Source organism: Haliotis rubra, unplaced genomic scaffold (assembly GCF_003918875.1).
Source record: "Haliotis rubra isolate DU_JTF1 unplaced genomic scaffold, ASM391887v1 Scf1301, whole genome shotgun sequence".
Lineage (NCBI taxonomy): Eukaryota > Metazoa > Mollusca > Gastropoda > Lepetellida > Haliotidae > Haliotis > Haliotis rubra.
The window spans coordinates 24,971-37,906 of record NW_025765228.1 but is presented as its reverse complement, the minus strand read 5'-3'; the positions used below and the strand labels follow the sequence as shown (position 1 = coordinate 37,906).

Below are 12,936 nucleotides of genomic sequence, written 5' to 3'. Positions count from 1 at the left end.
CTGTTCAACACACTGCATGTACACACGATGCAATGGCTTCTCAGAAAGCTTCTCCACAAAAGACCGACTCTGGGCGGACTTGGTAAAGAGCTTCACCTGGTTTACTCCCATCGCTGTACCGTCCAGCAGTACATCGCCATCAACAAAATCTACCTCAAATTTCAGATTCTGTCCAACAACCTTGGCACGCTTAAAATAGCTGTGGAATTCCTTGCTTTCATCATGAGTCTTCACATGCATCACCAGAGGATCATCTGATAAATAAATATGTGCAAAAGTACACAATAAAATTCTATCATGAAGAGCCTCCACATTAATCAAACCCGACCTCCAGAATTGATTGGCATGTATAAACGGTTAAGAGAGGAACGAGGGTGGTGGGCTGTTATCAGACATGATCCTTCTGGTCAGACGGTCAAGACTTTGGATATTTTGTTTTGTCCACTCAACTACTCCAAAGGAATAGGAAAGGACTGGCACAGCAAATGTATTGGTAGCTTTGACCTTGTTTCGAGCATTTAGCTCTGAGCTCCAGATTTTCTTTAAGCGAGATTTGTACTCGGCTCAGTCAAGTCTCCTTTCTTGGGGAGAAGTATTGTGCGACCTTTGCAGAACCATGGAGGAACATCACCTGTGTCCACAAGAGAATTGAAACAGTGAAGTAATGGTGTTTGGACACAGGGGAACAGTTTCGAATACCGGTTTCGAATGCCATCAGGCCCTGGAGCTGTATTAGATTTGGACTTTTTGATGACACTTTTTTATTATTATTCAGAAAATGTTTTCTGTCAAGAAACTCAACAAGTTTGAAGATTAAACAACATTTTGTTCTGTGGAAGGCGTGTTACAGACACGTCACTGGTTACAGTAGAGTGCAGCAGTTCCAAGAAGGATAACTCTAGTAGGAGTCTATGAAATGTGTCAATCTCTGCATCGGATACTGGGACAAACCACTCGGATTGATTAAGAATGCATGGATATAAAACGTCATCTTGAAGAAGATCATTTAGCACTGATTCCGGTAAGAAAGAAGCTGTTTTCTGGTTCGATTGCATGGACGACGTGTCCGACTTACTTGTTACACTTTCAGATAACATCTTTAGTCGGTATCTTGCTGCTTCTGTTTCCCCGAATTCAGTTTTAACAACAAACAGGTTGTAGGAATTCAAAGGCTGTAAAATTCCTATCACTCTTCCTATTAGGTCACCGTCAACTTCAACTATGCGGCCATGTTTGTTTACAAACAATGCAAACGATTGTTTTGGTTTTGTAAGGTTATATATTTTAAAATGACTACTATTTATAACGCAATTTTATTGCAAAATAATAATGTCTAATAAAAAGATTATTCTTCAACCTTTATGTTTTCTTTTTTAAATCTCGGAATGTGTGAGTACAACACGTTCTAATTTTCAATGAAACGGTAAAAGTTGTCCATGAACTTGGATCATGACAAGTAGTTCCATCAACCAATCATATTTCTTCTCTGCTTAGCTGACCAATCGCCGTTGAGAATCACTGAAAAGCACATGTGCGATTATCACAAAAATAATCACCTGTGTATACTAGCCCTGTCGTCACACTGTAGTGCCGTCACTACGCCATTCTCGTCTGACCCCCTCGTTTTCAAACGTACTCTTGGTAGCAACGTCACGATGCATGTCAGATGTCATCGCCTCGTACCGCCTCCTACAGTAAACCATTCCGTAACACCTCGTTTCTTGGTCTGTAGTTGCTTCACTCGGCTAATATCACTGGTTGGAACATTGCGTTTATGTTTTTCGTTGGATAGAATGTCTCACAATTAAAAAACGCTCGCAATTTTTACATTCCCACAATGCATCTGTGGAATGTCGCGTGACAAGTCAGCTTCTTCTGGATCACAGGCAAACTCATTCGTCACCACTCGCCCCTTTCCGTAACCTCCAAAAAGACTCGTCCCCCACTCGATACTTGTTATGTGCGAAAATACGACAAACCAATCAGAACGCGCGTAAATGAGCGCGGTGCTTAAATCGTTTATGGCATTATGTCATTGTTTAAAGAATGATAAAAAAATATGCCGTCATATTGAAAGTACAAAGAACGTAGCTAAAAAGATTTTACTGCCTATTATGAAGTTTTAATAAGAATCATGCGATTGACGGTGAGAGATTCAAATACACGCACGTGCGTTTGTTGACATAACTGCTCTCATGAGTCCAACTGAGTGTATTTCTGACAATCTTGTGGGCTTGTTATGGAGATTGTCCGTGCGCTTCGACCAATTTTAGGAAATGTAATAATAATCGCTACGAGTTTCAAAACAATAATATCGTAAACTAATCAACCTTAATCTTTAACATTGGCTTATATTTCATAGCTCTGGGAATATTTTAGTCTGACTGTTTTTTGGTCATTCATATTTTTTTCAGCGAATTCATTTAAAATTCCACCAGGGGTGTGACAGCAAGGTTACACGAATGTTCAGTTTGAGAAATATGTTAAAGTCATGTTTGAGTATCTGCTTTGGGATTTAATGTAGCTGAATTTTTTGGGGGGTATTTTCAATAAAACAATTCCCATTTGTGATGATTAAACCCTATTAAGAAAATTAACATAATTGTAAATAAGGTGAACAGCTGGTAATAATTACATTAGAATATGTCCTTAACAAATATGTGTTTCTCCTTCTTTGAGTTGCATCAAAGAGGTTTAATTCTGAATAAGTTAAAAAAAATAAAAACAACAACCTAGGAATACAACGTACATGTACTTCGGTGATTTTTAGAAACATTGGAATCAAACATGGATAGAGTTATCGTTCTTGTTTAAAGTAATTCTAATGTTCATGCGCCAGTATGAATTCCTTCCATCTTCACAGAGGGGCACGAGTCGCTATTCGGCTTGTCCCGGAATAACACGAGTTGGTCACGAATGAGGCAAACTGTAGCGCAAACAGGGTTGCGTAATAGAGAGAAAAATGACAAAGAGAGCAAATATTATCATCGTACTTCCCTCGCTTCGGTTCGAAAAATATTTTTAGTGTAAAAAAATATCGCCACCATCAAAGATATACACCCATCTAATCACAGGGTTGTGCCCTCAGATTTCCAAGCTTACTTTTGATAAGTACTCACGTAAATTTATACTTCATGAAACATTTTAAGCGTCACTCGTGGCATATGAAATCTTTCTTCGCCTCCATTACCCCTGCCAGCTTCCAGTTCAACGGAGTGAACAGGGCAGTTAACTCTAACTATACATGTTGTATCACATATCTGCCACATGGAAAGTTCGCAAATGACAGTAGTCGTCCAGATTAACCATGTGTGAGTTGCCTCCCTTGCTTTCAGTGATTCAGTGAAGTGATTTTTCAAGAATATATATTACGAAAATTCCCTTGCTTTCAGTGATTCAGTGAAGTGATTTTTTAAGAATATATACTACGAAATTTCTATCAATAACGACGGCAGACAAATAATCTGTTGAATCAATTAACAGTTTAATGATAAAATTAGGCATTATGATATTTCTGTTTAATTTCTGCTTCATCTTGTCCCTTCATTCCGTTGAACCGGAAACTGGTGGGTAATGGAGGCAAAGAACGATTAGATATGGGGTTGAAGATCTGCCCTATAATTCCCGACCTTATCCAATATATGTCAAAACAGGGGTAATGTAATTCATGGGGCCGAACCGTAGATCCATCCAGGGTACTAGTGGATTCAGTGCACCCTGGTTATAATGCCATCCTGGATGTAATGACATGTTTTTGCCAGAACGGATTTCCTGCCTATATAATACCCTGGTTATAATGCCAAACTGTAAATAATGCCATTTGCCAAAGGCGTTTGGAACAAAAAGTCATTTTGCTCGGTTATAATGCCAATTACACTGGCTGCATGTAGTATACGTACCTTAATTGTTTAAATGACATGGCTCAAATTAATTAACCAAACTCATTCACGCTTTAAGTTGTCTTGTAATCTCAGATATTGATAACACATGTGACGATACACTTCCTACCACCTTGAATAAATCACCTGCAGCCCCAAGACGCTGGGATTATCCAGTCATTCAAGGCTCACTACAGGAGACATCAGCTCAATCAAATTGTTGATTGCACAGGTTCTCTAACCGTCCTAACTGGTTATAATGCCACCCTGGATATAATTTTCTTCCGGACAAACGGGCACACTGTATATATCGGAAAGTATACCCTGGAGATTACCGATGATGAATACCTGGTCGCGTCGTACCAATTAATGGCAATATAAGATCATGTTCCTGTTTTTGACAGGTACGGGCGTTGTCATTTCGAAATAAAACTAATCGTCTCGGAGTCAGTATGATGTTGCAGAGAGGCGTATCAACGATACTGCAACATGGTATCTAGGCACTATTAAACCGGACGAAATCGGACTGTTGCAAGCAACTAATGCACACAGGCATGTTATGGATAATGATTTGGAACCCGACGTTCACCTCAGTTTAACTCATCTTATAAGGGGCCGGTGTAGACTAACGCTTAGTCCCTGAATATGTATAATTTTGATAGTAACAGATACATCCTTTAAATTGAAAAGGAGACCCAGTGAATTTGGAGACTTGCTTCTTTTTGGGCTTTAGCATTGCAGGGAGGGCTAGGCTGTATGGAAAATAACGTGGTTCAGGGACTGTGAGACAGACTGAGGGCAGTGTGGTGGCCTAGTGGTTTACAGCGTTCGTTCGTCACCCCGAAAACCACCCGAGGAGAGTTCAGGAACCGGAATACGGACTCTTTGAAACATTCAGTAATATTTCCAAAGCTGTAATGCAAACTAATAATTTTATCACCAACTTTACGTACCCCTGTTTAATAGAATAAATTAATGACAGCGACGAAACGGTTCAGTAGTCATAAAAACGTCAGCATTAGGAAGAGTGTTTAATATTGGGACGATGTCAAGCGTGTGTTTACAAGCATTAGATGGTTATGACAGTAGGCGTTCGCGGAAAGATGTATAAACTGTTCCACTTGTGTGAATGTGTGTCTCTTGAGGGCGGAACACAACAAACCATAAGTCAATATCCTGTTGGAAAAATCAACAGAAGTAGGAAAACGAGGAGGGTGTTTTCAGTAACCAGGATGTGGGTCTTTTGTGTAACAGAGGAAAGCTGCGTGTATAAAGATGTATAAACTGTTCTACTTGTGTGAATGTGTGTCTCTTGAGGGCAGAACACAACAAACCATAAGTCAATATCCTGTTGGAAAAATCAACAGAAGTAGGAAAACGAGGAGGGTGTTTTCAGTAACCAGGATGTGGGTCTTTTCTGTAACAGAGGAAAGCTGCGTGTTAAACTGCGGATTTAAACAGCTTGTGTATAGAAGGCTATTCAGTGGTCTCGGTGCGGTATGGAATACTGTAAGGGACATCATCTCGATCTCACAATCTCGAATTCAAGACTTTTCAAAACACGAATACAAGCATCCAGTGTATATTGTGAGAACGTCCTTTACAGCGTTCTGCGTTGCTAAATTTCTAGTTCTCATTTTCGTATGTTTTTGTCATATTTGTATCCAAAGCTGGACATCGCGATTATATTCCCTACAGTATCCCATAGTGGGAGTATTTTATTTGAACATTTATATATTGCGCATTACATGTAACTACTTCCTGGTTCAAAGAATTCAAAGTGTGTGTCGGTGAGCTATTTTTAAGCATGTTGTCCATGTCATGATTAAGTGTTTTTTGTTGAATGAATTTTGATATCTCAAGCCAAGGAATTTTTTTTTATATAACTGAAGTGCAAAACAAAGGAAACACATAGTAATTTGCGGTTATCTTTTTCAAAAAGTAAGTCGCACACATGTTGCCAAGACACCACAGATACGTTTCACTATGGCTTGCTGGGGATTTCTTAAAATCCGAAGTTTGTTCAATCGCGCGAGCATGTTACACGCCATCAATATATTTTACCGTCGATTGGGATTGTTAGTGGAATACTTGTTAAAAGGCACACATTAAGTGATCTTCACGATCTTCACGATCTTCAATCTGAATTGATACGAAGGGATACAATGACGTGTGTCAACTAAGTCAGCGAGCCTGACCACCCGATCCCGTTAGTCGCCTCGTACAAGCATGGGTTACAGAAGATCAATTCTATCCCAGATACTCATGGGTCGAGACTCAATGTATTGAATGAGATAGGTGATATCTCGATGGTCATGGCCTCATCATGGCTGTTTTAATGGCTGCATTTTAATTGATAAACTAACTAACTTGGAAACAGGTGTCACGGGGAACGTGTTGCATGTGCGAAACGGATAAAGCTATAGCACAAAACTGGATAAAGGCGTCCGTCCATTTTTGTATTTGCGACACATTTGACAATCCTATCTGACATATTGATCGATATTTGCCGGCGTCTGATTACTATCGCTTTACCTGGTATTTTCAACGCTTTGGAAAGCTTTAATATTGCTAAAAGTGGCGTAAAACTACACTCACTCACTTACTATTGGTAATAACGAAAAAATCTAGTTCCATTTCATTGTCCTTTGGTAAGAAGTTTTAACTTGAAAAATACAGATAAAAAAAATTGGAAACACCTTGGATGGCTAACTGGGCGACAGAGTAAGTTGTTGTTTTCTGTGCCCGTTAAAACAACGTTCATGGTTGTTGAAACGGAATATCAGCTGCAAAGGTACGTGTTCAGAGTACGTACCTCCATGTTCATAACCGTATCCCGTACGATGACGGTGTTGTTGCCAACGTGTCTGACAACATACACCGGTGTGTTTTCCTTCACTGCTGAATTTCTTTCTAAGTTGAGGGTGAGATGGTCATTTCCGGTTTGCACACTGACCACGATGGAGTCCTGCAGTCGGCAGAAGGTGACGTTTCCAGATGAGATGTCTGGATAAACGATGTCGACGATGGCCTCCATACCTATGACAAAACGATACACGAAGATAAAGACATGGTTTTAACATTGTTTAAGATAGATTTACACTTTGAAGGGATGCGTCTCTTGAAACAGGATATTATTATTCATTTCAAAACAGATTCGTGACATTGTAGCTCACCTGGATATGTGGGGCTCTGAGGTAGCCTAGTGTTTAGCTCACCTGGATGTGTGGGGCTGTGAGGTAGCCTTGTGGTTAGCTCACCTGAATATGTGGGGCTGTGAGGTAGCCTAGTGGTTAGCTCACCTGGATGTGTGGGACTGTGAGGTAGCCTAGTGGTTAGCTCACCTGGATGTGTAGGACTGTGAGGTAGCCTACTGGTTAGCTCACCTGGATATGTGGAGCTGTGAGGTAGCCTAGTGGTTAGCTCACCTGGATATGTGGAACTGCGGGTAGCTTACTGGTTAGCTCACCTGGATATGTAGGACTGCGGGTAGCCTAGTGGTTAAAGCGTTCGCTCGTCACAACAAAAACTCGGGCTAGCTACTCCAAATTGGTAGAAGGTGTGAAACCCATTTGTGGTGTCCACCGCCGTGATATTACTGGAATATTGCTAAACGCGGCGTATATCTAAACTCACTCAGTCACCTGGATCACCTCAGTCAATGAAAAGCTTTAAGATGTCAACAATGGACAATAAAAGATATTTCTCAGCGTCGATATCAAGCTATATTCAACAGATATACTGCTGGCTAACGGACAAACAGGAAACAAGTAAATAAACTTGCAATCGAAAATATAATTTGACTTTTATGATAGTGAGGCACCTAGTACTATACTGACACGCACGTTTATATTAAGTTTATGAATTCTGAGTAATGTGGGGGAAAGTGTTGATTTAAAAACAAATCCTTGGTCAGTGTCGTACAACGACTCAAAAGGTTGATTCTATTGCGAAATGATACTCTTGCTGTTGATCACTGGATTGTCTTTCCAGACTATTAACATACCGCTGCCATATTGCGGTGTGCGGCGTAAAACAACAAAGAAACAATAATGCTGAAGTCATGTCGCATAACACAATTACGAAATGTGACACGTTGTAATTACATCTAAGAAAATGGATAGAAAATGAAACCCAATGATGAACCAATATGAGGAAGCAGTAACCGTAACTTTTGCCCCAAGATGAATCCCTACATAAATACTCTAAACATCATCTATGTTTCAATTTACATTATCTTAAGAAAATCTTCCATTGATATATTTATCGCATAAGAATCACACATTGGCGGCCTACCTTCGTATGGTGTTGTCATTGGAAGCACAACGTACACCAACAAAACCCTGAACCTGTCCATGTTGACCACGTCTGTTGTAAAATCAGACCAGGATCTCCGTCTCGTTTTATCATGCTTCCGTCACGACTGAGGTCAACCCCAAATCAATTTTGCGCAACAACGCGAACATATCCGGGTGGGGAAGCAGTTCAAAGTTCAAATAGTTTAAATCTGTTTATTTATTTATTTCGACCATGAAGCACTGATGTGTGCAACCCATCATGACTCAAAACCCTTGGACCGATCATACAATACTGGTTTCCAGAGGCGATATCGCTTGTAGAAGATCAGGCGATATCTCCTAGGAGGTATTGTTTTGCTAAGTTTTGAGGTAAATGCTGATTGGTCAATATTTTCGGACTACTTTCATCTCCCTTAGCTATGAACAAAGGTGGCCGTCTCAATAAGTCATTTTTGACAGGTGACAAAGTTTCAATTGATGGAACCACTTAAAATACCAACAAGAAACGGTGAAACTTGTGCATTGCAGAATTTAAAGCAATACATGTTAGCACTACCTTTTGTATGGTTGTTTTTATGACGTAAAGGTGTCACTTGTTCCCTCTTCCATCACTCTTGTTCACTTGGATGTAGTCTTCAAATGAACTTCCTACAGGTCACATTTCGTTTTTAATTCCTCTTGAACGACAAATTATGGATGATATTGGATGATATTGGATGATAAGTAGGATCTCACCCTCGTGTCTTTTGATATCAAATGTATCACCATAAGCCACACAATATGCCTCGGAGTTTTCCAACTTTATCAATTCGTGTTGATATATTTGATATCAAAAGACACGAAGGTGAGATTCTCTATAAATGTCGATTGTGTGTGTGCGTGTGTGTGTGTGTGTGTTTGTTTGTTATTTGTCTTTGGTGTGTTGGAAGTGACGAAACACTTTCCATATTTATAGCAAATGTACAATAGAATTAAAGGAGTCACTATCAAATTGTGATCAATAGTGAATAGACGAGCAACGTGAGACTGCGAGCCACCAGAGTGACCCATGTCCACGGTTTGCTTCTGCCATGGAGGCGTGGTTTATCGAACATGTTCCAGAATAGAGGTGGTCTTCATGAGACAACACTGAGCGGAAATCAAAAGGGTCTGAGTGGGTAATTGAGTTTAGTTTTACGCACTCAGCAATATTCCAGCTATATCGCGGCGGTCTGTAAATAATCGAGTCTAGACCAGACAATCCAGTTATCAACAGCATGAGCATCGATCTGCGCAATTGGGAACGGATGACAAGTGTCAACCAAGTCAGCGAGCCTGACCACCCAATCCCGTTAGTCGCCTCTTACGACAAGAATAGCTGCCTTTTGTGGCAAGCATGGGTTGCTGAAGACCTATTCTACCCCGGAGCTTCTCTGATTGTCTGACCACCCAAAGTGAACGTTGCCCACAATGTTTCTGGAATATTTCAGGAGCGGGGGACAGACTGCACATATACCCCGGAATATTGCTAAAAGCGGCGGAACACTCACACTAGTATGAATGGAAATGGAGCTCACCTTGGGCCCAGCACCCGACAATACCGCACAAGTACAGTAACGCAAATACGTCTCGAGTCGCCATGTCGGTCTTTGTTTCTTCAACGAAACTGAACCCACAATGACAAGTGTCTGACGTGCAACCTTGCACAACTGTGTCCAACTCGTGATAATGGCACCTTTTTGCCTCGTGATCAAATAACATGTGCTCTTCTTTCACCAAGTATTCATCTGTCAGTAGAAATGGAGGGGATGGTATGGGTTACTTGGAGATTCTGTAACCCAGGTCGAATATTAAGGGGTGCACACGAATGTTCTAGTCGTCAAAAAATCACTCCGCCTTTGACATTCCAATGGGTTTACCATTACAGCTAATTACATATGCATCGTGTCGGCTTTAAGACTCTACGTATGTTAATTCAAAATGTAAATAGTTTCAAGGCCAAGCTAACAACAGACAAAACACCATGACACTATCGTCCGTACAAGCCCGCCCGAACACTTGCAATAATCCGTTTAAGTACTGATATGGTATTAAACAACTGTAGCAGGATTATTTTCATATCACGTGGACCTTGATCCTTTTTGACTGCGCCTGTTCTGAAATCCGAGCTGACTAACTTACTGTAAGCCTTTTGTTTAATGTTGCGGTTTGTTTGTATAATATCAAATATATCCCCCTGTAATAGTGGCGACTATGACAACATTTGACGACACGCTGTAGATTAGGCTTCCATTTTTCACGATCAGGAACACTTCCTGTTCGTGGATCCACATAACTTATCGTCGTCATATATATTCTCAAGCACGACGTTAAACCCAATTTCACCTCACCTCACCTCACCTCAAATCTGGAGGGGCGGTGGGATAGCCTAGTGGTTAGAGCGTTGGCTCGTCACGCTGAAGGCCCGGGTTCGATTCCCCACATGGGCACAATGTGTTAAGCCCATTTCTGGTGTCCCCCGCCGTGATGTTGCTGGAATATTGCTAAAAGCGGCGTAAAACTAAACTCAGTCAGTCAGTCAGTTTCAGTGAATCTGTTGTGTGTCCAAACTGTTACTTGCTGTTATCGCATCACGTGTATATAACAATATACAGATGCAACTGATAAAATGTTGTTGTTGTTTTTTCTGTGAATCTGTTGTGTGTCTGATTGGTTGGATACATGTACTCTCATTCTGACAACAGGCCCTCGTGCCTTTGCGAGGATTAAAGATTTTATAAAATATTTTTAAAAAATTGTATTTGCAAGAGAGCTTGCTTCGACCACACCCACGTTTTGTGCGGATATATGATCATCCATTTGTGTCAAGATCGTTTAGCTGAGAGTCAAAATCGGGTTTCAATCGACTTGCAGAAAGAACAATAAAGAATGGGTAGGTGTCATGAGTGGTGCACGATAGGCCAGTCATCCATGATTATGTTTACATTAAGTTTTAATCGATTGTATACGATTTGTAGCGTAGCGATCGGCAAAGCAGTCGGGTAGGGTGCACCGAAGTGTCCGGCCTTGTCATAATGTGATATGCTGTGAAGCATTTCGAGTCGGGGGTCATCTCAAAACAATATTTTTTAAATCATTAATCCTCGCAAAGACACGAGGGCCTGTGATTTGACTTGGATAGGGATAGGTGAGGGGTTTACTCAGATGTCTAAGTATAGAATCCATGGGGCAACCTGCAGGTTTGTGTGGCGGCAATGGGATATCACAACCGTTGATTACAAGCAATCTAGTCTGTCCCACAGTACCTGAGCCACGTTATCTAACGCTTCTGTATGCCCAAAACCCCTAAATAAAGCAATTCATGAGGTTCAGGGTCGGAATCTCCTAATTCACTTGTGCTTCTTTTCAACATCAATAAATTTATTTTTGTAATGGACCTTGTTTAAGTTGCTTGGTACAATTCTGAACTCAAAGCATATTATTAGTGATATTGTGTGAATTCCAGTTCATGGTGGGTTACAGGGAAATGTGAGATAACAGACCAACTGCGTTAATCCTGAAGTAACGATATCAGAATTCATACCCCAAACAAGCGATTTGGTCCGTTTGTTCTTCTGTAAAATCAAATTGGACAATTCGTCTACGAAACGTGGGGAAGTTATAATTACTAGACTTCATCTTGAACACTATGGATTAAATACTTACCGCAGTTTCATTGATGAAGAAGTTTCAACTGTATGATTGTTCCAGTAGAACAGTCAATTAGTCGACTAAGAAACTTGAGGAAGTCATAATTACTACACTTCGTCTGGAACACTGTGACTTGAACACAGTGCCATTCGTAAAGACACCTCGGTGTACGCGCAGTGATAAAAATATTCGCGAGACAGTGAAACCTTATCTAACTGAATGCCCTGGCCACAATCTCAGACCAGATTTAAGAAGTGCTGTAACTGAGACGGAAAGAGTCCTTCCGTTTTGGCAGTGAATTAGTCATTACCTGCAGTGTTATCTGCCATGAGAAATGTTAATATCCGCACCAGCACCATTCGATAATGTAAGCCGTTTGGGTGTTAACCCATATTCGTGAAAAAACATTTCAGTGTTTTCTCGGACTACTCCTGAATATGTGTGAGTCGTCGTCTCGACTGTCGATGACTATAGTCCGTCAACTGAACTTTTGGCACCCTGTTTTTCACAATTTACCTTTTATCCAAAAATGCCTTCAAAATGTTTTTGTGCATACGCTCTTTATATCTTATGACCTATCTAAGGTTTAAATTTCATAATTTTATGTCAATTATTAAAACTTCTCCTTTAGAAGCCATCTTATAAAAATAAAAAAAATAGAAGTAGTTATACAAGGGAGTAAAATGATACGATGGAAAAGCAAACAACATGGTATGACACGCGTGCATGTTGTTTACATTGTTACGCCTGCAAGCAAATCTAAATGGGCCTGTATAATCATCACAAATCCATCTTAAACAAGTAGATGTATTGAAGTCTTTAAAGACTGGTTGCTCAATCTCTTGTATCTATATCCAAATTTGAGCAAGAGCTTGCATATGGTACGCTTTGATACATTGATGTCATGGTCTTCTTTTGAACAATATTTCTTCAGTTTGCTTGAAGATATGGACTCATTGGATCGATGTAACCGACACATGACGTCCCTCACAATCCTTCTATCGAATTCATCAAGCTTTCTTTTTTTCATGTTTTGAGACGATCCCCGATGTAACTGCCACGTCATTGCCAGGCTCTGAAAAATGGTGTCA

At 40.4% G+C, this 12,936-nt stretch overlaps 1 protein-coding gene across 3 annotated transcripts in view; it reads right to left on the bottom strand.

Moving 5' to 3' along the window:
* The window catches only part of LOC124267327, a 129,755-nt gene extending 119,557 nt beyond the window's left edge, over positions 1-10,198 (bottom strand). For all 3 annotated transcript variants that reach the window (XR_006896004.1, XR_006896003.1, XM_046702247.1), the window contains exons 1-2: positions 9,733-10,198; positions 6,694-6,917 (exon numbers count right to left, since the gene is read on the bottom strand). Coding sequence is in view for 1 of the 3 variants with exons in the window: in XM_046702247.1 (XP_046558203.1) it covers positions 6,694-6,917; positions 9,733-9,916 (408 nt within the window). In the remaining 2 variants the exon portion in view is untranslated. The remainder of the gene's footprint in view (positions 1-6,693; positions 6,918-9,732) is intronic.
* Between the last annotated feature and the right edge of the window lie 2,738 nt (positions 10,199-12,936).